The sequence below is a fragment of the Emydura macquarii genome, unplaced genomic scaffold, assembly GCF_026122565.2.
Source record: "Emydura macquarii macquarii isolate MOO-44397 ecotype Brisbane River unplaced genomic scaffold, CSIRO-AGI_Emac_v2 contig_2734, whole genome shotgun sequence".
In the NCBI taxonomy this organism is placed as follows: Eukaryota; Metazoa; Chordata; order Testudines; family Chelidae; genus Emydura; species Emydura macquarii.
Window position 1 is genome coordinate 3,666,571 of NW_027132871.1, and position 24,772 is coordinate 3,691,342.

Sequence of the window (24,772 nt, forward strand, 5' to 3'; positions counted from 1 at the left end):
GGACCGACCGCAGAGCCCCGCCTATTTGCTGCTGGCGCCTCTCGCCTCGGTTTCGCCAGGGCGCCGCTGTGGGAGGGGCCTGCGCGCCCGCCGCAAGAGGCTCCGCCCCCAACCTGGGCTAATTAGTCCGTTCCTCCTCCTGTCCGGACAGCGCCCAGGCGCCAGCCGGGTCCTAGAGTCACTCCCTAGGGCTGCCCGTGCTCAGCTCCCCCTCCCCCCAGTATTTAGGTTCACCTCCGTGCCCAGGAGGTTGCCAGCCCTGTCCCCTGTGACACGCCAGAGAAACAAAGCCTCATGTTCTCCCCCACCCACCCCAACTCCACACCTCGCCCCCTCCTTCCACCCCAACCCGTTCCTCCAATACACCCTACAGTCCCCATTCCCCCCTCACACCCACCCCTCCCATAACCCATTCCCTCCCTGCACATCTCCCACTAGCCCGTTCTCCCCATACGCACGGCACTACTAGCTTGTTGTCCCCATGCACACCCACCAGCCCATTCACCCCTGCCCCCCCCTCCCCCCATACACACTCCCTCCCTAGCAAGTGTGAAAAATCAACACAGGGGCGAGAGGAGAGAGAATAGGCACCTCTATAAGAAAAATCTATGACTAGCAGGACTGTCCCTATAAAATCAGGACATCTCATCACCCCAGTCCTTTTTAACCAATCCCCCCTCCCCCCACAAAACACACACACCACTTCTACTCCACCTGCTTTACTGGCACAACTTCCCCCCATCCACTCACTCAAATTCAGTCTTTCATGGGAGGGTGCCAGAACTGCTCCATTTTATGGCAATCTCCCACTATGTTCCCTGCTCTTGGAGTCTGCAACAGCTGGGGCGTGACGCTGTCTGGATTAGGGGGACCATTTATGACATTTAACATCAATATTTCAAAATTACAATATTCATATGACATAGGCCATGTCAGATACCCTTAGAAAGGTTATAATTTACTAACTATGCTCATACTGTTTGTGTATGTCATATTTGTACTGAAAGTTATGGATATATTTAATGTATTTGTATTTCAACTTGTGCTGTTTCTGGGCGACACCCCAGGCAGGATGGCAACAGCAATAAACTGCTTAATGACCCATTAAGGGAACTCAAAGGTACAATAAACCCAGGGAAAGAATCCAGGGGCTACACCTTATCTATCATCAGGACTTGCCCAGGTGACCTGGACTCAACCATGTTTCTGTAAATTTCCACAAGCCCCATGGCAATGGAACATAAAAGGCAGCTGCACCACATCCAAGATCCATATTGTCTTCAGATCTGCTTCCTATCTCTGGACCAACTCATCTATAACTGAAGCTGTGAAACAAAGGAATAGCTGAGACCGATCCCTGTACTGAATGTAAACCAAAGGGACTACACAAGCCTACAAATTCCACAATTCTACTGAAAACCTTTATATATGGACTTTCAAATATTTTGTATGTATATAATTGCTTTAATTATATAACACCTCTCATCTTGTTTGTTTCTTTCCTTTTATAATAAACCGTTAATTTTAGTTACTAAAGGATTGGCTAGCAGCGTGGTATTTTGGATAAGATCCAAACTCATACTGATCTGGTAATGTGGCTGACCTTTTGGGGTCAGGAGAACTTTTTGGTAAAAAGCAGAGTTGTAATAACTTACCTCTTTACTGGACCTAGTGGCTGAGAAGCAGTTGTCCAGGGCATGAAAGGAGGGAAAGATCCTATCCTGGCCACCAGACCACAAATAATGGGAGGCATCAGGCACCGCAATTTAGTGATACAGTCCAGATTGCTTTACTTTTATAACTTTGCTTCTGTGCAGGCTGTCGTTCTCCACTAGCCCTGATCTTGTTGTGAGGATGACAGCACTTTTATGCTAAATCTCTTGCTCTGTCTGTGGTGTCAGCTCACTTATTATACTTCTTGAATCCCTTCAATAAATTTTTCTTTAAAAAGTTTGCAAACTTTTAACCTTGTTGAAAAAAATATGGAGACATCAGCAATTTAGATGCAGCAGCCTTGCACTCAGATTAAAATCCTTATTCCCACTGTGCTCCATTGCTAATTCAGGGTGAAAAGGGCTCACCTCCACTCTAGTCTTCAGGGCTGGCTGCGTGGGCACCTCAGAGTTGTATCATCAGGGTTTCAGTGCACAGGTCTTTCCCCAGCTTCTTATTTTTGTTATCCTGTCTTTCTCATACCCCACTGTCGTCTACTCATTTGTTTCATCCACCCATTATGTTTTATGTTTCAGACTGTAATCTCTTCAGGACAGGGATTGTTATTTACTATATATTTGTACCACTCAAAAGGCCTTGACCTGTTTGGGCTCTAACACTCTCTATAGTATGACACCCAATGACGGTAATGAGAGATCACTCAGGCTTTGAATATGTTAGACATCTACCTTCAAAAACATTAGACAATTTTTTTTGTTTCGGTTCTAGCTTTAGCATGGAGATGCAAACTTAACAAATAAAAACACTGATAATACTTTATATCTTATTGTTGCCTCTTCTTCCAATACCAATGTTCCATTCTGACACCAGTGCTGTCCCTCTGAACAGTAACAGATGTCTGGGACAGTAGAGGTTGGCTTCCCAGTGGAGGAAAATTCAATGTTTGTTTATTTATACACGTCCTGAAACAGAGATGGTAAAATAACATGCAGGCAATTCGTTCTCTCAGGAATCTCACTAATGCCTCCTTCCCAGAGAGCTACTCTACCTCAAGCATTTACTCTAATTAGAGACCAAGGCAGAAAAAGTGAACTCTCCTGCTGCTCAGACAGCCTCCTCTCCAAAGTTAACTACCTGTATCCAGAATCTTTCAAAATAAAAAAAAAAAACTACCATGAAATAGTATGTCTTCTCTAGACTGAACAATGTAATATCTTTAATCCCAAAGGCTTCAAAAATACTTTGCAAACTGAGTACCACAAATATCACTGCAATGCAGCCACCTTCAGGGTGGCAAGCAGACCCCTGGCACATACTATGAGGGAGAAATTATTTTGTCCAAGGACATAAATCCCTGCACTTACTAAAATTACCATGGAATCTGGTGGAACTGAGGGCAGCATGGAGACATACAACCCCAGCAAGGGCTCTTAAGAGAAACTGTGGCTTAAGCTGCCATAGTGGCTCCAGGAGCTTAGCTGCTGTACCACTCTTTGAAAGGGTATATTTCCTGTGAATGGATCAAACACCACTCACTAGTGCAGATGATTGTCTCCACTCACTTTGAGAGTCTAGCAGCACTGGCAGGGATAGACTTACTATCAGTATTTATTTCTATTCAGTAGAGTCCAGATGCCCATAACACAATGAGGGCTACATTGTGCTTTAAAAAAAAAAAGTCACCGTCCCAAAGAGCCTCTAGTCTAATTTTAGGCAAGATACAAAAGACGGTTACTAACCTTCTGTAACTGTTGTTCTTTAAGATGTGTTGCTCATGTCCATTCCAATTAGGCAACATGAGCAAGCACTCGAAGGGTTTACCATTCAAAAGGAGAGAATGGAGACAGGAACACAAAAGAGTAACAGCATTAGGAAGACAGTTACATAGACTATTATGTGCACATCCTAATGGTTAAGAATAGATTAAAGATATATATTTAAATTATAAGATATAAATATAGTAAAATCAAATCCCAAAGGATACTTGAATAATCCTTGTGCTGTGGCTATTGCAACCAGCCCTGGTGCAGGTGTAAAAGGGTGACGATGACTCCTTGTGTAGCTTGAGATCATTGCTGGCTTTCCTCTACATCAGGGGTGGGGAACCTTTTTTGTGCCAAGGGCCTGATGGTGGCTGAGTGTCCTGATGATGATGGCTGAGTATCCGCCGCCGAATTCCCCCCCGCCGCCGAAAAGGGGCAAACGGCGGCAGGGTTTCGGAGGCAGGCCCTGCCCCCCCGGAACCGCGCCGCCGCCGTGAAACCATGCCGCCGCCAAATTCCCCCCCGCCGCTGAATTCCCGCCGAATTCCCCCCCACCGCCGAATGATTTCGCGTTCCCCACCCCTGCTCTACATGGAATCCTACACTAACTGTAGCACCTGCTAGTATTAAACAATGCACTGGGGCTGGAACCAGAACAGTTAAAACCTGTATGAGAAAAAAGTAGAGGTAGGAGTCTTGAACAGTTGGGGAAATTAGTATTGACAGATTCAATCATTCCTGAGCTGCGTCATACACTTTAGGTGTAGAGAAAACTAGAAAAAGCTCTTGGCTATCCAGTACTGAGAGCTATGCTGATGACAATGTGGCCGGTACTTCAGGGATCAGCCTCAATAGGCCCTCCTTGGCTCCACAGTCAATGAACCCTTTGGCTTGAGGACTGTCACTGAGAGTCTCTGTGTCCTTGCCTCCACTTGGCGCCCACACTGAAGATCTTGAAGACTCCAATACTGAGTCTTTAGGAGACTTATGTTGCCTCTTCTTCAGTACCAGCAACAAGATCTGCCTCTCAACTCAGATCAGGAGGCGCACTCCAAATAGATGCGGATGTGCTCAGTACCTATTCTGAACAGGAAGGCTCCGCTGGTGGGTGTAGTGTAGATTCCATCAGTAGATATTGAGTATGGCTGCCCTGTCTTTCTTTGACAGGGGTTTAACCCTCTACAAATGTGACATTAGTCACTCACATGCGCATCCCCCAGATATTTAAGTTTGCTGGGGTGTGGGTCACTCTCTGGCATAGACTTGTTATACGAGTGACAGAACATGAAGCCAGGAAAAGGAGACTTGAGTCCAGTACCGGCAAATCCAAGCTACTGAGTACTAACCTAAATATAATCTTATATTTAAAACTATGTACAAAAGCTCTAAACTAGCCTAAAACTAACAGAACATGTACCATTTACACTAAAAGGGCAGGACCTGTAAGTGCAATAACTGTCACTGGTTGTGGGAAGGAACTGAGGGGGGTTGGAGGCAGCTCTGACATTTATACCTGCATACAGTGGTGTGAGGCAGCAGAAGGCGTTCCCGCTGCCCCAGTGGGTACTGCTGAGAGAACAATCTCCAACAACTGTGCATGAGGTGCACACACACACCTTCAGTGAAATGAACATACGCAATCACTCGAAGAAGTCTAATTTTTTACATGTAATTACTGGCATTTATCATAACGACCCACTACTATAGTTGTCAATAACCAGATAGTTTGTTAACGGTTTTAGGAAATTACTCCATCTTATTCTGTCTCACAGTATTTCACAACCTGCTCAGCATTATAGCTACAATTCTACTACTGAAACGTGCCCTTAAAGGATGTTCAAATTTGTTTGTTTCCCTTTCCCATTAGATGCACTGCAGAACATGGCTGAGCAGTGCATCACTGGAGCTGCTTCAAAATCTTTATGCAGACAGAATACATGATTTATAAATATCCATTGTTCATAGTTCAAAATAAACACCTCCTGCTACACAATTCTCTAATATGTCCTATATTTGTGTGCAGCTGTCTTCAATAGCAGGATGTCCTCCAAAATTATAGCATGCAGAATTCTGTGTCTAGTAGGCACTATTTACAATTTTTTAAAATTTTTTTCCTGGAATCTCAAAGATTACTAACTCTTCCACACTTAGCACGAGTAGTTCTGTTGAAATCAATGGGACCACTCATACACAAAGTTAGGCATATGCTTAAGTGTTTGCACGATCAGGGTTTAACTGATTAATTATACAGATGAAACAATGGGCATTGAGTGGATGAAAAGCACTATTCATTGCACAAAATAAGCAGAAAAAAGGAAGTATCTTCTCATTGTGTTCAGTTACCATACTATAAGATATTGCTTGTAACAACAGTAGACACAATTTTCAGACAGACATATGATTTTTTAGTTTACAGTTTCCCCTTAGTTAGCTTGTAATTCACTAATGACCAGTTCCTTGACTCATCTCTTTAATGGCTCTCTGTGAAAGCTTTTATTTGGCTGGAGCGTTCTCAGAACACTGCATTAGCACAGAGAGGCTGCCATGCCTCATTTGTGTCAGACATATTGGTGCAGCAACCATTTCCAACTCCTTTGGAGCTGGCTGAGGAAGGCAGGTGCTCTGCCTTGGTCTACAAAATACCCACTATAAGTCCCAAGTACAGCCTGGCAGTTATGCCAAGCATGTAGGTGTTTTACTGTGTTTGCAAAATGGGAAACACATAATTCCCCTGGTGTGTAAAGTGTTGATTCTGGACACTTTGTGATCAGTGTGGATACCAGTGATACACAGTACGCCCGATTTGCAGATCAATAAGGTTTAATGTGCAAGGTTTTCTATAAATATACTAGTTAGATACAAAGCCTAAAATTAACTACAATATATCATACTCACTAAGCCTGGAGAGCTAAGCAGTTACTCAGAAGGCTGTATACAGGAACGGCTTTCTTCAAGGGCCTCGCCAGGGAGTCAGTGGATCCTCTGGTCCAACCAGCAGCACCTCCCTCAGAGTCAGGTGTTGATGGAGCACCCCCCTTTATCTAAGTGGTGACTACTTATACCCTTCCATAAACAACCTTCACCTAATTATCTCTCTCTCATTATCATATATGTTAACTACCTACAATGGGTTTCCACCCTTAACTACATTCCATTCTCACCATAATAATTGGGGTCATCAAAACAACACACGGTGATAGGAGGGGCGGAGTAAAAGTATGCCCCTTGACAATGAAACAGTGTACCCCCAGACGTTCAAGGATAACTTGTTGTTCCCATCACCGTTGTCTATGTGCAGCTGCAAGCATACAGTATCTGTATTTTGTCTTATGTGCTGTGGTATGCAGAAACTGAGACATCTATAAGGTTATTCAGTCTCTGCCAACTGGAAGATGTCATGCTACGGGGGTCAGAATAGCCAAGCAAGCAATTGAAGCTATGCTGGGCCTGTAGGACAGTGGCCAAGCAACTCAAATTGTACTGGGCCTCCAACATAAAGCATGCTTTGAAAAAAAAACAAAAGACAATTGCATTAACACCACACCATCTAGCCAAGTCATTAATCCAGTTTTGTTGTTGCATACCCCCATATCTCTCAACCAAGACAGCATTATTTTCCCTTATATTCTCTCTGCATCACAGAGTTCAAAGAATAGTAGGCTGAGAAAATTAGGACTTAATTAAAGGGCTATTTCCTCTAAGATGTAAGTACTGATCATGAGTTATAAATAACAGAGGAAATATACAGGAATGTAAGGCAAGAAATTATTAATTTGGAGAGCAAGTGAGTTTGTCTCATCTCCTTCCTACTATGTTGTACTGGGTGCTCCTTCCACTGATAACACCCAGAAAAGGAATGCCTCCTTGATCTGCTATGTGCATCATTCAAGTTATTTGAAATGCTGACTACCAAAGAATTCTAAACCCAAATCAATTTCATTTCCAGATAACACCTATCTTCACAGCTAACCCAGAGCTAGTGGAATCATTTTAGATGTTAAACAAAAAATGGGAACATTGATGCTTATCATGGTTGGAAGCTCATAGCTCATAGTGGTTGAAAGAGAATTGATACAGCATCACAAATGCACAGAAAGAGAAAATTAAATAAAAAGTAAATTAAGACACAGAAGAAAAATAAATGGATCATAGCAGGATATGTGTATTAATCCTAGCTTGTGCTAGTACCATGCATGATTTAAACCTGGAATATGAATTAGAAATAGGACAGATGCTTCACTATTGGATAAAGCAACAACCATAGAGCACAATATTTCACCAATTCTTGGAGTAAAAACAGAAAGGCTTTTCCCCTCATGTACTACTTGAATGAGGAAAAAATGTAACATGCTGTTAACTAATAGAGCATGATTGTTGCAAATATCTTTTCTAAAGGTAATGCTGATGTATAAATTGTTTTAGTAGGAATGTTCAAAAGGAAACATTTTGGATTCCTGGACAACCTAGAACCTAGAATTTCTAGAAACCTAGCCTTTAGACTCGTTTATGTTTATTATTTTGGGATGACAGCACAACTTGCAGGAAGTGTGAATGTTATAGTGATAATTTACAGGACTCACTTCGAGATTTTTATTTTAAGAGGAGATTTTTTTCTGTTTTTTTTCTTAAGTGAATATCTGATAAAATAGTTGTAATTAGTGACTAAGGCCCCAATTCAGGAAAACATGCCTATTCAGAAAGGCACTTAAGTATATGCTTACATCTCATTAACTTTGTCCGTTAATTTCTTGAATAAAGTTGATTTAATAATGTGCATAAGTGCCTGAATCAGATCCTCATGGTCTAATCCTGCAAACACTTACTACCAGGTGTAATGCATACCACCTTAAAATGCAAGTTTGGACCTCAAATTGATATAGAACTATATCATACTCATGTCTGATCTGGGATCTCTTTTAAAGAAGCATTTTTTGTTTAGCTATAAAATAGTTTACATCCAAGTCCATTTTTGTTTTAATTTGCTAGAATTCTCCCCTGTATCTTTTACATTCAGCAGCTTATCATTACACTTAAACATGATTAAATTGGTTAGAGAAGTAATTGGTTAGAAAAGTGACTCTTATTTGCAAGTAAATTTCTCATTTAATTACAGAACAGGACTGTGTTGGACATTCTTCAGTGATCATCCTGAAAAAAAAGTGTGTTAATTACAGTATTGTAATTAATTTGCTTAAACTGTACTAAGTGCTGAGCATCCACAAATCTCACTAAAGACAATAAGAATTACAGTATTCAATACTTTTGAAAATAAGACCTTAACTGTTTTTAAATACTAAGAAATCTTTGTAACAAGCATAGAAATGTATGTTTCCCACTAAATTATGGTATTATTACACAATGCACATGTAACAGGGCTTCTACTCACTGCCTGACTGGTACCTCCTGCTGGCTGTCTGGGGATTAGCTCCAAGCCGACACCCACATCCGCAGTCTGCGCATCATCAGTCTCTTACCGCAGTTCCTGTAGCACTTCCCACAGCCGTCCAGAACTGCAGTATCTTCTTCATGGCTCAGCCCTCTAGCTGAGTCACAATCAGTGTTCCCCTCTTCCGCGGGAGGTTTGGCTCCTCGGTAGTCCGGCCACTTTCCCCATGGCAACTGCAGTCTCTTGTCCCGCCACTTCTTCAGTGGCGCCTGCAATCACTTATCCTGCCACTTACAGTGACAAGTGGGGGTGGGGGGCGGGTAGGGACCCTGGCCCATCCACTACTCCAGGTACCGCCCCCAATTTCTCTTCCTGTTGCTGTCTCTGTGGGCCACTCCCCCCACAGCCCTAGCAACTTTTTCACCCATTCTCAGGGCCTGCCACTACCCCTTTTCAGCAGCCCACCAAGAGTTCCTCTGGCTCCAAAGGTCCCTGCCAACAATATCTCTGCCTCAGGTGCTATAGACCTCTCAGACTGCAGGAGAGACAGCCTTCCCTCCTCAGGCTTCAGGCCCCCTTTTGTCTGCTCTGCTCTGAAGGTCTTCTTATATGGGCCTGCTGAGTCCTGATTGGCTGTCACTCACAGCCTCTCTCCTATTGGCTGCTTCTTGTGCAGCCTCCACAGGGCTCTGTTAACCCCTTTTCTGCCGGTATGGGGCAGTCACCCCATCACAGTATATTTTACACAATTACAGAAAATAAAATTTGAAAATTTCAAACCCAAATAATGATTTTAAATCCATCACCAAAATGATTTTTATGTTCATTGTCTTTTAGCCATTATCATACAAATTATTATTTGCAGTGTCTGCATGATAGCATTGATTTATAAACATTTTAAATATGTACAAAAATAATCCCAACACACTTTTCTTCTGATAACTATTTTACATTTTTCACTTTTAAGTGAGATTCACTGAAGGATTAATGATCACAAACAAACCCATCTGCTGTGGTACCACTGCTCTCCACATTCATTACAAATAACGTAAGTTAACATTTGTTCATCTGGATTTGAATTCCTCACCCAACTAGGAAGGAAGAGAGTTCCCCTGGAAATCATAGTAACTGTGCAATCAAATTTTTCACAGCGTCTACATTTTATTTTGTTTGTCTGTGTGCCATCAATAACTTGGGGAAGCTGATGTTCCTGAACAGATGATTCTGTGTACGAAGCCCTGAGTTGTTTCAGTTCATCATTGGCCATTTCCATCACTGTCATTTCAGCAAAAGCCTTTGGACTCATAGTGCTTGAAAAAAGATTACATTTTAAGTGGGAATTTTTAGGATTCTTCAAGTTAGAGACTTTGCTTCTGATGCAATTTTTGTATTTTTTGTCATTTCTAGCATGAAGAGCAAAAACATTCCCTTCAATTTCTTTGGCTAATTCTTGCCACTTATCAGTTTCCTCTTTGCTTGTGGCAGAATCAGTCAAGGCTTTATAAATAAGTTCTCTGCATTTAGACCTCATGGCCTTCACGTGTTCTTGCTGTGAGCTTGTTTCACTGCCAGCAGATTTTGTGTCTTTATTATTAGTGCACTTTTCTTCTAAAAGCCCCAGCTGATTCACACTGCTTTTTGGCTTATTATACACTGCATCTTTTGGAAGGTTTAGTGACAGAAGCAAACTATTAGAATCAGCAGCATCTAACATTTCATGCTGATTCAATTCTTCAGAAAATTCCTTTTGTTCTTCTGGAATCACACTGAAATGTTCACTGTCCTCTTTCACACTCTCAGAAACTGATTTTTTACTTTGTACTGATGAAAGACAGTTAATCTTGTAAAGCGTCTTCCATTTTGATAATAAATGCTTTGCTTTCTTTTTCAATGTAACTATAGGACAGTTCTTGATGACTCTGTACACAGCTTTGGCAACATCAGTCTCTTGAAGATATTCTATACTCATATCAACAGCTTCAAGTTCTGTAAGGTGATTTCCAATATCTTGGAAATTGTTTTCAGAAAGTAGCTTCTCAATATAATGGGCTCTGTTCATAATTATTTTCTTATCAGACATTTTTAAACCTGAAAGAAAAGTAATAGTAATTAATAGTGTTCTCTATGATCACTATGGTTATATCATATATTTTTATTAATTTTCTGTAAACTTTCATAAGCTCTTTGATTGTACAATTTATTTTATTCTTAAATATGAAAAACACATTTACACAACAGATGTCCATATTTGCCTGTACAACATTTTAGAATTAGACATTAAAATATGCTGAATACAGAGCTACACAGTTACATGTTCAGTTAAAATTTGGAGAAAACAGATGGGCTTTGTATTGTGTTCTAAATGTTAATAGACTCTGGTTCTATTAGTCAATTGGGGAAAACAAGATCCAAAGCTTAGTATCCACTACTGAGAATATCCAGACACGAGTTCTCTGATGTTTAAAATCTAGAGACTGTCAGAAAGAAGGCTCCTGCTGAACAAAACTGTTATGACACAAAAAGAAAACTTTTTTTCTAATGTAGCCAGGACACAAACTGTATAGGGCTTTATTTATCTATGTCAACAACTTCAATTTCACCAAGAAGCAAACAAAAAGCCAATGCAGTCTTCAGAGAATTGTGTACTAGTATTAAGTTTCTATGTTTGTATGGTGCCTAGCACAATGGGTCTGGGGCCTCTTAGTGCTACAGCAATACAAATAATATGAGTAGGCTGTCAGATACATTCTGTATTAACATCCAGATATTCTTCAAGGGCAGACCCATGTACAGAACATTGCAATAATTCAATCTGGCAGTCAATCTAACAGTCAGAATGGTAGGAATATTGGTGAAAAGGCCCACATCTGGAAGAAATTGTTGTAGTTATCTTTCCAGATGCACATGAAAAGAGTTTCTCCTCTGCCCCCCACCAAAAAAAATTGGTCACTGATTTTGCATGCCTCAACTTTTGGGTTCCTCATTTGAGACTCTTGGGCTTGTTTTTCATAACTGCTGAGTACTCAGTTCCAAATGAACTTCAGTGAGAGCTGCAGTAGTCAATATATCTAGACAAACAAGTGGAAGGTGGGTACTCAAAAATCAATGACCATTATAGAATATTTTGATTTATGGGGTTTTTTCCAAATCTGTCTATTACCCCACTCAACCCTTTTTTAGCATGCGTCTTCCATGAATGTTTACAAATTTGACTTAAGAAATGACCTACTATTTAGGTGTCTTAATATGCATATAAAATCTTTTAACTGGCTTTAATAATTTTATTGTAAAATAAAAGATATGATCTTTCATATAATTTATCATAACAAATCACTTAAATAGAATAGTGCGCCAAAATGTTTCCTTTTTATTTATTGCTTTTTTTTAGCATGACAAAAGCCATGATTTCCCTATTTCTATTTGCCATTAAAGGCTGCCTTAACCATAATGAATCAAGTTCCACACCCAACCCACTAGAACAAAAAAAAAACCCACCCAGGAGCCAATTTTTCTGTCAGTGGATGTCCAACTGTTACTGACATAAACAGGGATTATATATGCACTTCCAGAAGAAACCACAAAATGTACAAAGGCTTTAGGAAATCTGCACATTCACATTCTTCCCTGTATTGAACTAGCTTTCAGTGCTTACAATAAAAGTATTTTGCAGCAGAAAAACAAGGTTTCTTACCAGTTAACTGATGTTCTTCAAGATGTGTTGCTCATGTCCATTCCACTATAGGTGTGTGCACACCTCTGTGCACGGTTACCCGGAACTTTTTTCCCCTTACCAGATCCCGTAGGGCTGGCTCCGGCGCCTCCTGGAGCCCGCGCACCTGCCACAGTATATGAAGCACTGCCGGCCCTACGCCCCCTCAGTCCCTTCTTTCTGCCAACTCGGGCAGTGGGGACGGGGGGTGGGTTGTGGAATGAACATGAGCAACACATCTCGAAGAACATCAGTTACTGGTAAGTAACCCTGTTTTCTTCTTCAAGTGCTTGCTCATGTCCATTCCACTATAGGTGACTAGCAAGCAATACCTTTGGAGGTGGGTAGGAGTTACCGGTGAGCTGCCCTCAGCACCACTCTTCTGAATCCCACGTCCTCTCTCGCCGGCTGGACGTTACCATACTGGGACGTGAAGGTATGTACCGACGACCAGGTGGCAGCTTTGCAGATGTCCTGCAGGGGCACTCTCTCCAGGAAGGCTGTAGATGAGGCTTGAGCTCTGGTTGAGTGCACTCTGATTGTTCCTGGAAGTGGCACCTTTGCCTGCTCGTAGCAGGACTTGATACATGATGTAATCCACGAGGAGATGTGCTGGGTGGAGACAGTTGAGCCTTTCATCCGGTCGGCCACTGCGATGAAGAGCTGCGTCAATTTCCGGAATGGCTTTGTGTGCTTGATGTAGAAGGCCAAGGATTGTCTCATGTCCAGTGAATGTCATCTCTTCTCCTCCTCCGAACAGTGTGGTTTGGGAAAAAACACAGGGAGAAAGATGTCTTGATTACAATGAAATTGGGAAGCCACCTTGGGTAGGAAGGCTGGATGCAGCCTCAGCTGAACCTTGTCCTTATAGAATACTGTATAAGGGGGCTCTGTGGTCAAGGCCCTAATCTTGGAGACCCTCCTGGCAGAGGTAATGGCCGCCAGGAAGGCTACCTTCCATTAAAGGATGGCCAGAGGACATGAAGCCATGGGTTCAAAGGGGGGACCCGTGAGTCTTGAGAAGACCAGGCTGAGATCCCAGGGAGGCACCGGGTCATGGACCTGCATATAAAGCCTCTCCACCCTCTTGAAGAACCAACATGAAATGGGAGAACAGCGATCTCCCCTCTAGTGGCTGATGGAAGGCCAAAATGGCTGCCAGGTGAACCTTAATGAGGCCAGTGCCAGACCCTGGAGCTTTAGCTGGAGCAGGTACTCCAGGATCGCCTGTATAGGTGAGAGGCTGGGCGGAATACCCCGGGACTCTGCCCAACAGGTAAACCGCCTCCACTTAGCCCGATACACGACCTGTGTAGAAGTCCAGGTCCAGGTGCAACAGGCGACCGTGATCCTGGGACAGAAAGTCGTGCTGCAACAGGAGCTCCAGGGGTGGGGCGATCGAAAGGTCCAGCAGCATGCTGAACCAGTGCTGTCTCAGCCAGGCCGGAGCGATGAGTATAATGTTCACCCTGTCCCTCTTTATTTTCAGCAGGACCTTGGGTAGGAGCGGAATGGGTGGAACACATACATGAGAGTCCCCGCCCAGTCCATGAAGAATGCGTCAGAAATCGACCCAGTCTCGTGGTACCAGAGCGAGCAGAACCTCAGACACTTCGTGTTCCAGGCCAATAGGTCCAGTTGGGGAACGTCCCACTTCTGGAAGATCATAGCCACCACCTCTGGGTGCAACGACCAGTCATGGCGGGGTAGAAACAAACCTGCTGAGGCAATCCGCCCATCATTCCTTACTCCTGGGAGGTGAGAGGCAGTCAAGTGTAAATCGTACCTCATGGCAAAGTCACACAGACGGAGAGCTTCCTTGCAGAGGGCCGAGGAGCGCGCTCCCCCCTGCCTGTTTATGTAAAACATGGCTGCGGTGTTGTCCGTCACCACCTGCACCACTCTGCCTGTCAGGAATCGGAGGAACACCTTGCACGCTAGGCGAATGGCCCTCAGCTCCTTCACGTTGATGTGTAGGAGCCTCTTCTCCCCCGACCAGAGCCTAGGTTGGCGCTGATGTGGGCTCCCCATCCTATGTCCGACACGTCAGAAATTAGGTTGACTGATGGGACCAGTTCCCTGAACGGAATGCTCTTCATCACTGCCCTGAGAGTCTGCCACAGTTTAGGGAGGCTAATACAGGCAGGGGAACTGTGACCACCTGGTCCAATGGGTGTCTGCTCAGCACATATACCGAGGCCAACCATGCCTGAAGTGGTCTGAACCTCAGGCGAGCTAGTCTCACAATGTACATGCAGGCCGCCATGTGGCCTAACAGCTGGAGGCAGTGCCTGGCTGTTGTCGTGGGGCACTGGTGCAGCTGGAAGATTAAGATAGAGACCATCGCCTTGAAACGTGGCTGAGGCAGGAAGGTTCTGGCCTGGGAAGTGTCCAGGGTGGCCCCAATGAATTCTATGCATTGCACCAGGGTTACTGTGGACTTCTGCTAGTTTATGAGCAGTCCCAGACTGCTGCACGTGGAGCAAGTGAGGGTCACACTCTCCTGTACTTTGGACCTGGACCTGCCCCTGATCAGCCTATCATCTAGGTAAGGAAAAATTTGTACACCCTTTCGTCTCAAATGGGCAGCCACTACCACCATGCATTTGGTGAACACCCTGGGAGCTGAAGATAGGCCAAAGGGTAGGGCTGTAAACTGGTAGTGGGAGCCAGCCACCATGAAACGGAGAAAACGCCTGTGGATGGGGAGGATAGATACATGAAAGTATGCGTCCTTGAGGTCGAGGGCAGCATACCAGTCTCCTGGATCCAGGGAAGGGATTATGGAGGCTAGGGAGACCATGCGAAACCTGAGTCGTTTGACATATTTGTTGAAATGATGCAGATCTAATATGGGTCTCAGACCCCCCTTCACCTTGGGGATGAGGAAGTACCTCGAACAGAACCCCTTTCCCCTTCTGCCTTGAGGGACCATTTCCACCGCTCCCAGGCTGAAGAGGGATGGGGGGGGGAGGGCTGTTGGGGGGGTAGATGTAAACTGTAGGGCATAGCCCCCCGAGAGTACCCCAAAGACCCAATGGTCCAAAGTGATTTTTGCCCATTCAGGACAGAAAGGCCTTAACCTGTTTAGGAAGGGACGGGGCGGATCCAGGAGAGTAGTCGGGGTGCCACCCTCATGCGCACCATCAAAATTGCCTCCTCTGGTTGCCCAACTTCCGGGGGGGTCCCTGCTGGGGAGCTGAGGATGAGCTGGGGGGCTGATTTCTCCTAAACCACCTATTCCTATCCCTATTCTTATAGGGTTGAAAAGGCCTGGGCAGAGGCCTTGGCTGCTGCTGCGCCTTGGGCTGTGATTGATACCTGGAAAACTGGGGCATGTAAAGGCCCAGGGAGCAAAGCATGGCCCTGGAGTCCTTCAGACCATGCAACTTCACATCAGTCTGGTCGGAGAATAGGGCCGACCCATCAAAAGGGAGGTCCTGAATAGACTGCTGCACCTCCTGGGATAGGCCTGAGGACTGCAGCCATGAGCACCTTCTCATACAGATAGCGGAGGCTATGGCCCTGTCCGCCAAGTCAGCAGCATCACAGGATATCTGAAGCACTGCCCTAGCTACCGTGGTTCCTTCCTCCACGATAGTGCTAAAATATGCCACCTAGTCCTAGGGCAGGGCCTCAGCGAACCGCCTTAGGGAGTCCCACAGGTTGAAATTATATCTGTCCAGGAGGACCTGATGGTTGGCAATCCTGAACTGCAGGCTTGCCGTGGAATAAACCTTTCTCCCAAACAAGTCCAGCTTCTTATTGTCTTTGTTCTTGGGACTGGACCCTGGCTGACCTTGCCTGTCTCGCTGGTTAGCTGCATCTACTACCAGCGTTCCTGGGGCAGGGTGAGTGAACAAATACTCAAACTCCTCAGCCGGGACGTAATATTTTTTCTCGGCCACTTTTGATGTAGAGGCGGCCGAGGAAGGGGTTTGCCACAGGGCCCTTAAAATCTTAAGGACCCTTTTGTGGACTGGGAGGGCCACTCTTGCTGGGGCAGCCGTCGCCAGCACATTAAAGATGCTATCTTCGGCCTCTTTTAACTCCTTTACCTCCAGCCCCAAGTTGGAGGCCACTCTCTTGAGCAGCTCCTGGTGCACCCTGAAACCCTCCAGTGGCGTCGAGTGGTCCCAGGAGACTGCCTTGTCAGGTGAAGAGGAAGAAGACTGCCAAGGTGCATCCCGCAGGTGCGTCTCCTCCTGGCAAAGGGTTGCACCCGCTGAGGGTCCCTCCATGGGGTCCAACTCCTCTTCCAAGGAGTGGTGTCTATGGGCCTTCTCCTGTGCTGGAGGCATGGACTGAACCCCTGATGACATAATGGATTGGGGCCCCGGCCCCAACTGGATATCCCATGGGGCCCAATAAGGCCATTGTTGCGGCCATTGTCCTTGGGGCCAACCCGGGGCTGACTGCGCCATTGGCTGTGATGTTTTGTGGGGGCATCGGCTCGCCCGACGACTGTCCCCTCTGGGAGATCCTGAGTCATCCTCATAGTCAGAGGCCCTGGACCGGCGGTGTCATGTACGTCCTCGGTCCCGGGCACCCTTCCATGCCGGGGACCGCCCTCTCGATGCTTCCAACCTGGAGGACAATGAGGACTGCCTCCATCGCCGCAAGCAGTGCTGATGAACAGAAGTGTGCTCCGAAGAGCTAGAGATACCGGAGCGTCGTCTCGGTACCAATGATTTTCGCTGCCGCTTGCCTTGCGGTCCTGCAGACCCTTTGGTGACCGAGGGGAGAGGGGGGGGCCGAGGTGACGTAGGCAAAGCCAACAAAGCTCTTGCCGCCTGAAAAGCCTCCAGTGTTGACGGCATTGACAGGGGCACTCCCCCGCTCCCAGGAGTCGGTGGAGGCTCCCTGATTGGAGATGCAGGCACCGGAGAAGACTCGATGGGCCGGGTCTGGGGAATCTCTGTACTTGACTCTGCCCATACCGATGGTGCAAGGGAGTGTGCATGCTCCACACGCTGCTTCTTCCTCTTTGGTGCCAGCGATGTTGCACAGTGCCGAGTCGAGGGCGGTGCCAGCGGTGCACTCTGTACTGAGGTCACGCTCAGTACCGAGGTGGAGCGGGTTGGTTCAGACGCTGGGCAGAGCGCTGCCTCAATCAACAAGGCTTTCAACTGGATTTCTCAGTCCTTTTGAGCCCTTGGTTTGAAAGCCCTGCAGATCTTACACTTCTCTTTTCTGTAGGCTTCCCCGAAGCATTTAAGGCAGCGGTCGTGGGGGTCACTGAGCAGGAAGGCATTCCCGCAGGAGGCACACAGCTTGAATCCCAGTGATCGGGGCATAGCCTGGCCACTCGAAGTCCCCACAGGGACTTGCTTTATCTCTGACTACTCTTAACAACACTTAACTACTTAACTAACTAAAACTAACTTATAATATCAAACAAGTCCAAACAAGGGGAATAATACTTGCTGAGAGCAAGGCTAGTTCCAGCAACCGTCATGGGCGGAAGGAAGGAACTGAGGGGACGTAGAGCCAGCAGCGCCTCACATACTGTGGCATGTACACAGGGCTCCAGGGGGCGCCAGAGCCGGCCCTATGGGATCTGCTAAGGGGAAAAAAGTTCCGGGTAACCGTGGACAGAGACGCCCACATGCCTATAGTGGAACAGATATGACCAAGCACTCGAAGAAGAAAGTGAAATATGCATTGATTGCTTCTTCATATTAAGCTTCTCTTAAGCCCTGACTATCAGAAAGATAAAATCATGTGGCTAACGTGTGCGCTGTGTGACCAAATCAATTTTGCTCTGGGAAAATTAATTAATACAATACATAAATTCAGAATGGATTTTTCAGGCAGCTGTTGTGGATCCAACAATTTTCATTTTTTTTAAAAAATTATATATATCCATTATTTTTCACATGGGAGAGGGAGAGGGTTGGGGAGCTGTTATAGTAAAAAGATTAACAAATGTCATAGGGCACTGATGAGTTAAACCTATGGAGGCTAACAGAGAAATGGGACCAGACCAGTAAACTCCCAATGAGGTCATCTCCTCTGCCCTTTCTCCTACTAGTTCCAACATCTATATCCTTTAGCAAGTAAATATTGTATTTGTTTTATGAAGGTAAAGTAGGTTTCAGGATAACAACTCTCATATTAGAAACCACTAATTGTTCTTTTTGTAAACTCTCGAGGGCAAAGCTATTTTTGTGTATTTTTCATAAAGTACCTGGCACACTGATGATGTTATACAAATGTTTTCACAGAAAATGCACTGTTATATGGCCTAATGAAAAAAGAAAGGGCATTCAGGATGCAAATTCTTGTGATTTGACTGTTTTTAGTTTTCCCTTATGCCTTTTTCATTATGCCCATGACAAAAATCAAAGCCCTTGAGATATGAACAATGTACAAATGTGTACAAAACCAGCAGTCCTAATACTTTTCTCCATTATCTCACTTTGATGAGCATAAATTAAGATTGGATGAAGTGAATATCTGGCCTTGTAAACAAGTGTGTTTGTGTCACTGTTTTCAGGGCTCATCCCTGTCGTGGGTTTTTTTTAAATAAAAAATAGTGTCTTGTCACTGTTTTTGTATATCCCTTCTGACTCTGGCTAGCAAATGAACCCATCAGCCAGCTGAGAAGGTGAGACTGATGACACATTGGCTAAGTGCTCATGTATTAAGGAATACATCATCACCAGGCCTATCACATGTACCATCCTGCTTTGCCTTAGTCATGAAGGCTCCAAGCAGAAGCCTGCTGCTATGAATGATGCAATGACAGGCAGCTCACATAATCTGCAGCCATATGCAGGCAATTACCAACCTTGGTAATACCTTGCAGATTCATGCATCTAATCAGTTTCCCTGCACCACAGGTGAGGGCTGGGGTAGAATAAAGAACTAAGGACTAAGAATAACAGGGAGATTAGGCCACTGGTGTGCTGAAACACCTGCCTACATGCTGACCAAAACTATCTCATTGCTTCCTTGCCCTCCCGTTTATCTGTATCTATGTGTTGTCTCTTGTCTTATGCTTAGAACAAAAAGATGGTCGCAGCTCCAAAGAGCTTACAATCTGTCTTTGCACAGCGCCTAACACAACACGGTTCTGGTCCATGACTAAGGATCCTAAGTGCTACAGGAATACAAATAATAATAAATAATAATAATAAAAAAATAAATAGTTATGGTAGAGAGAGTGAGGGGAAGGTCAAAGGGGAGAAAACTGAAGGATGTTGAAAGAGAGGCAAAATGACCACAGGAAAAGTGAGGAAAGAGAAAAAATATAAAACAAGAGCATACAAAATATGAGGAAAAGGTGGAATGGGCAGTCTTTTTTCTCCTCTATCCCCCAGCTGCCAAAACCCTTGCTTCACTCCCCCCTTACTGTCTCCAAAAACAACTCAAGCATTCCCAGACTGCTTGTCCGAGGTTTTCACTTTGAAAATCTGCTCAGCATGACAGACTGAATCCACTTTGAAGGCTCTTGTGATCTTAACTCATGACAATTTTCAAAGTCAGGAAAAACTGTTGGTACACATCCAGAATATACATCCACAAAGGAGTAATTACAGACAGAAGTTAGAGAGCAGACAGCACCAGGAGAATGTTTACTGTATTGTATCTACATAGTTTTAAAAATCCACACAAACATCCCCCATGGAACTCTAATAAGTAAGAAAGGGGGCTATGTAAGTGATCTATTTTTGAAGAATTTAAGGTTTCATTAAACGAAATGTTTCAGTACTTTATGCATGCAAAGATAAACTTTTTGCATGTGAACTTAAAATAAATCTTTCAAATGTGAACTGAATGTAAACCAATGCAACGTTATCTTCTGGAGTTTGCACACAACATCAATGCCTACAGTGAAATTAACAACATATTATTACAGGTCTGCCATGTTTCCCCTAAGTGTAAACCACAGCACAGCATGACCCTCTTCCACGCTGATTGATACCCTTTACTGGCACTCTAACCTGCCTCAAACTATCAAGCATGAATGGGTTTAGAGAGATTTGTGAACCCTGGATGATATGTATTTAAAAAAATGGAAAATGTTACTTAAGTATAGTTTTAAAATATTCAGAAAGAAGAGAAAAACTGACAGGATATATTTTTCAATCGCATCAGTTGAATTGTTGCATAATCAAATCCTCAGTCTCATTTTTTAGTTTAGAAATACCACACAGACTAATACAGTAGGGAGGTTTGTTTAATTCTGAAAAACTAAGGGGATGGCAAAAAATAATAGTTTTCATTTCCAAAAGTACCCTACACTCGTCAGGACAAATACAGATTCAATCCAGCAAATTCTGGATTTCATAATTAAAAGTTACACAATGAGAGAACAGATGTATAAACCCAGCACTGCACTTGATAAGTTTCCTGTCTTCCAAAGATTACACAGTTGGTGTTGAAAGAGGAAGAAAATCTGCGGGTCTTTACGGTTGGTCATGAGACACTGGGTTGAATTAGCTAGTGTCATGTGCTCATCCAATATGCATTGTCCTGCACTTCAGGATCAGACACTGGTTCTGCTAACACCCTCACCTCCAAATGTGACCTTTTCACAATGGTTACAAATGTGTGTGCACTGTTCCACGCCACATATAAATTCTATAATCATACTTCTTACATGCATACACACATGCAGTGGTTAAGATTCTTATGAGTTGTCTGAATCTCCCAGGTATGCATTAACTTTTTCAGGACTTGGCTCTAAATGACTAAAAACACACAAGATTTAAACAAGCCTGTGTAAGAATCAATATGATATAGCAAAAAATTAAACAGAATATGGACAACAAATAAAATAAGTGTGTTGAACAACTAAATGAGGATTTCTTATAATCTTAGAAAATGTACAGCTCAAGAGATAGGCTACTTACATTTACAGCAAAATAGACCTGTTTACAGAAAGTCTTTCTTCCGAGGTTGATGTATGCATTCAATGAACAGTAAAGACTCTGAACTGAGTTGTTCACACAGAATCTTATGCAGCAAAGCTAGATAAAAAAAAACACAACAGTTTAAAGCAGTTATCAAAATATGTGCACAAAGCTGTTAACAGACCTTGTCATAGCCCCAGAAAAATTAACACTTTTATTGAAGTGGGTTATTAATTACGAAGTAGCTGAAATTAAAGAAATTCTGAGAAAAGGAAACAACTCAACAGTTAAAAATTTATCTTCTTGATGAAGTTAGACAGAAAGATGTTCCCACCGAGAAAATGGTTATGTCTGTGCTGAAATGCAAGCTCAGGGTTAGTGGGACTCAAGTCAGCTGACCCCCAGGAAGCCCAGGAACTACGGGCTTGAGCATCTACATTGTATTTTAACTATAGAAGAAGAATTTACTGACCCAAGCTCCAACCTAGGGCTTTGGCATCCACACAGCAGTGCACAGACCCAAGTCAAAGTAACCATGTCCTCGAGTTCCTAGCACCCCCTCCCCAAATGTGGCCGCTCTATCCTTAGGAATATGGTGTACTGTGGGAAAACTTTACTACCCGCCCTGCATATTACCAGGAAGCAGCTCACTTTGCAAAAGTTTGCTCTTCATTGCAAACCCAGGAGGCTCTCAGATAGTGTGCTTGCAAATCAGTGATCAGAACAGAATGGATTAACACTGACCTAAGCTGCTGCTGTTTGCCAAGAGGGGATTTTCATTTTCAGTAGAAAGGATTGCAGATTGTTGGGATAGAGAGGACTAAAAAGTTGTCCCATAGAATTGTGGGATACTTCCAGATGACTCCCTAGACCTGAGTCAAGCAGGGCTGCGACTACACTGCAAAGCAATAGGGCTCGGATCCTGGGTCCTGGCTTAACTCGAGTTCAGACACTTCAGCCCTGCAGTGTCCGGGGACCCTCAGTTAGCACAATTGCAGTGTGGACCCAAAGAGGGTTAGCCTTGAGCCGGGCCTCAAGCATAGCCTTACTTTACAGTGTAGACATACAGTGAGGCCAGGGGAAGATCTGAAGTTACTCTGTCACCATCAGCAAACAATTTATTTTGGCACTTAATCAAGTTATATTCCAGGAGAGTCCCTCAAATGAAAATAGCCACTTTGTATAAATGACAAAGGGCAATCAGCATGTATCACTCACACAACAGAGGAAAGTCACCTTTAGTAATTCTAATTGTTAATTTCTTATATCAATACGTCTGGTTTGTCAAGTAAACTAATGCAAGCATATATTATTAAGGGCCAACTGTTTCTAGTTTAACATGATGTACACCATGTTTTGGTAAATTTTAAAATCTTCCATAACTCAGAATTAAATAATGTATTTATTTAGATTACATTGGCAAGTAAACAATACTTGCCTACTACTATAGGTATTTATGACAAAATATTTTTAAAAGACCAGAAACTCTCCCTAAAATCAGAAAATCAAAGAGAGGTATCAAAAAAATAACCCGCACACGCTGCACCATGCCCAGAATACAGCCTTTCTGTGTTCCTTCCACTCAAAGCAGAGGGGGCGCCCTACAGCATGTCCTGAAGGGCAACAAAATGGAGAGTTTCAGACCATGAATTCCAAAGTGTTCTCTCATTATGGTTGTCACAGGTCATCTGTAATCCATGGTGACCTGTGAGAACAAAGATTGAGAAGAGAAAGCCTAGGGACTAGTTCATCAATAACGGAGGACAGAAGACAGTATAAAAACCTATCCTCACATCAACAGAGTTAGCTGCTGAAGAAACAATATGCTCCTTAAGAAGCATCTGTGAACAGTGGTTATGCTGGCCTCCAGGAGCGAATGTCTAAACCAGTCCCCCACTCAAAAAAAGTGCATCTTAGATCATAGAAGGTAATGACTGATCTACGATGTGGGTACATTTCTAAATGGCCTATCTTCAATCCCAGCAGAAACAAAAAATAAAGGGTGATGGAGATCATGAAAAAAATACATAATTCTTCTGTGACAGCTCAAGATTTCATGTAAAAACTTTAAAATGTGTATGTTGTCATTCAAAGTAATTAAGTGTCCACAGTACTTTTAAAAACAGGAAGGGTTTACCCCAGTATTTTGACCAAATTCTCTTCCCAGCCATTAGCACGCAGAGCTGTACATACTGTATTTGCTGCCCTTTGTCCCATAGTTAGAAGTATTTCAGCGGTGCTGTATGTATATAGTTTGTGAAGGGCTTTAGGATCCTTCAGGATTAAAAGTAATACATACATATAAAATATGTAGATTTTACCCTAAGTTTTGATTCAGCGTTTTAGTAAAATAAAAAGCAATGTGAAAAAAACTTAAGTGGCATTAGCACAATTACAGCTCTATAAACCAAGCCAGGACTCTGGAGTTCAAATTCTGGGGCTGTTGGAGGAGAGTTATAATGTTAAACCCTTTGTCCCAGCTCTCACACTAGCAAACAGTATGCTAACCAATGTAAGAAACACTCATAGGAGCTATAAAACTCTACAAGTTTATACTGGAGGTTTCTTCCAAAAAGGTTATTTTTTGGGTATTTTGGAGGGTCTGGAGGTAGAGTTCTTCTTCACAAGAATAGGCAGGGAATTCTGTTCCTGAACTTTCCAAACTTGGGACACCCAGAGTCTATGGTCATCAGTACAAATGTCCAAGACCCTGCACGGCTCCCAGAGCAGCCATGTTGCAATGTAGTCCCACCCACAATGTGAAAACCCACCTCTTTAGAGTATGTGTATAAATGAGGAGGGAATTATTGCGGATTCAAGCTGGCAGTAATTTTGGGGTATATTTTCTATCTGAAATCCATTCAAGATTCAAGACGTGCATGTCACAAAGTTCCTTCCCACTCAAAGCTCCATTCCCCAGAGTGATGGCGCCTCAACTGTACAACAGGGTTTCTGTGTTGTGTGGAGAGAGGGAAAATATGGCGCAGAGCAGTAGCTTTGACCCTACTCGCCTCTGCCAAGTGGACCCTAGTTTTCTTCACTCTGTTACCATGGATACTGAACAGATTAGTATGTGGCCCAGTTAGCAGCAAATTATCCTATACTCACTCTCTCCAGACCAAAGGCTAAGTCATACAGAATTTTGTAGCTATCTTCCACTAATAGGATGACCAGATGTCCCGATTTATAGGGACAGTCCCAGTTTTCGGGGCTTTTTCTTATATAGGCACCTATTACCCTCCACCTCGTCCCAATTTTTCATACATGCTATCTGGTCATCCTATCCACTAAAAATAAATAACTCTTAATTCTAACATAGTACATTTTCATCCACAGAATACACATATCCCTGGTTGAGAACTACTGCTCTTCAGAATGC

At 43.7% G+C, this 24,772-nt stretch overlaps 1 protein-coding gene across 3 annotated transcripts in view; it reads right to left on the reverse strand.

Annotated features, from left to right (window-relative positions):
* Positions 1 to 8,384: 8,384 nt before the first annotated feature.
* Positions 8,385 to 24,772, reverse strand: part of TCEANC (transcription elongation factor A N-terminal and central domain containing) — a 31,385-nt gene continuing 14,997 nt past the window's right edge. For all 3 annotated transcript variants that reach the window (XM_067566164.1, XM_067566165.1, XM_067566166.1), the window contains exons 2-3: positions 21,394 to 21,510; positions 8,385 to 10,911 (exon numbers count right to left, since the gene is read on the reverse strand). In XM_067566164.1, coding sequence (XP_067422265.1) covers positions 9,815 to 10,903 — 1,089 coding nt within the window. In that variant the 5' untranslated portion in view covers positions 10,904 to 10,911; positions 21,394 to 21,510 and the 3' untranslated portion in view covers positions 8,385 to 9,814. The remainder of the gene's footprint in view (positions 10,912 to 21,393; positions 21,511 to 24,772) is intronic.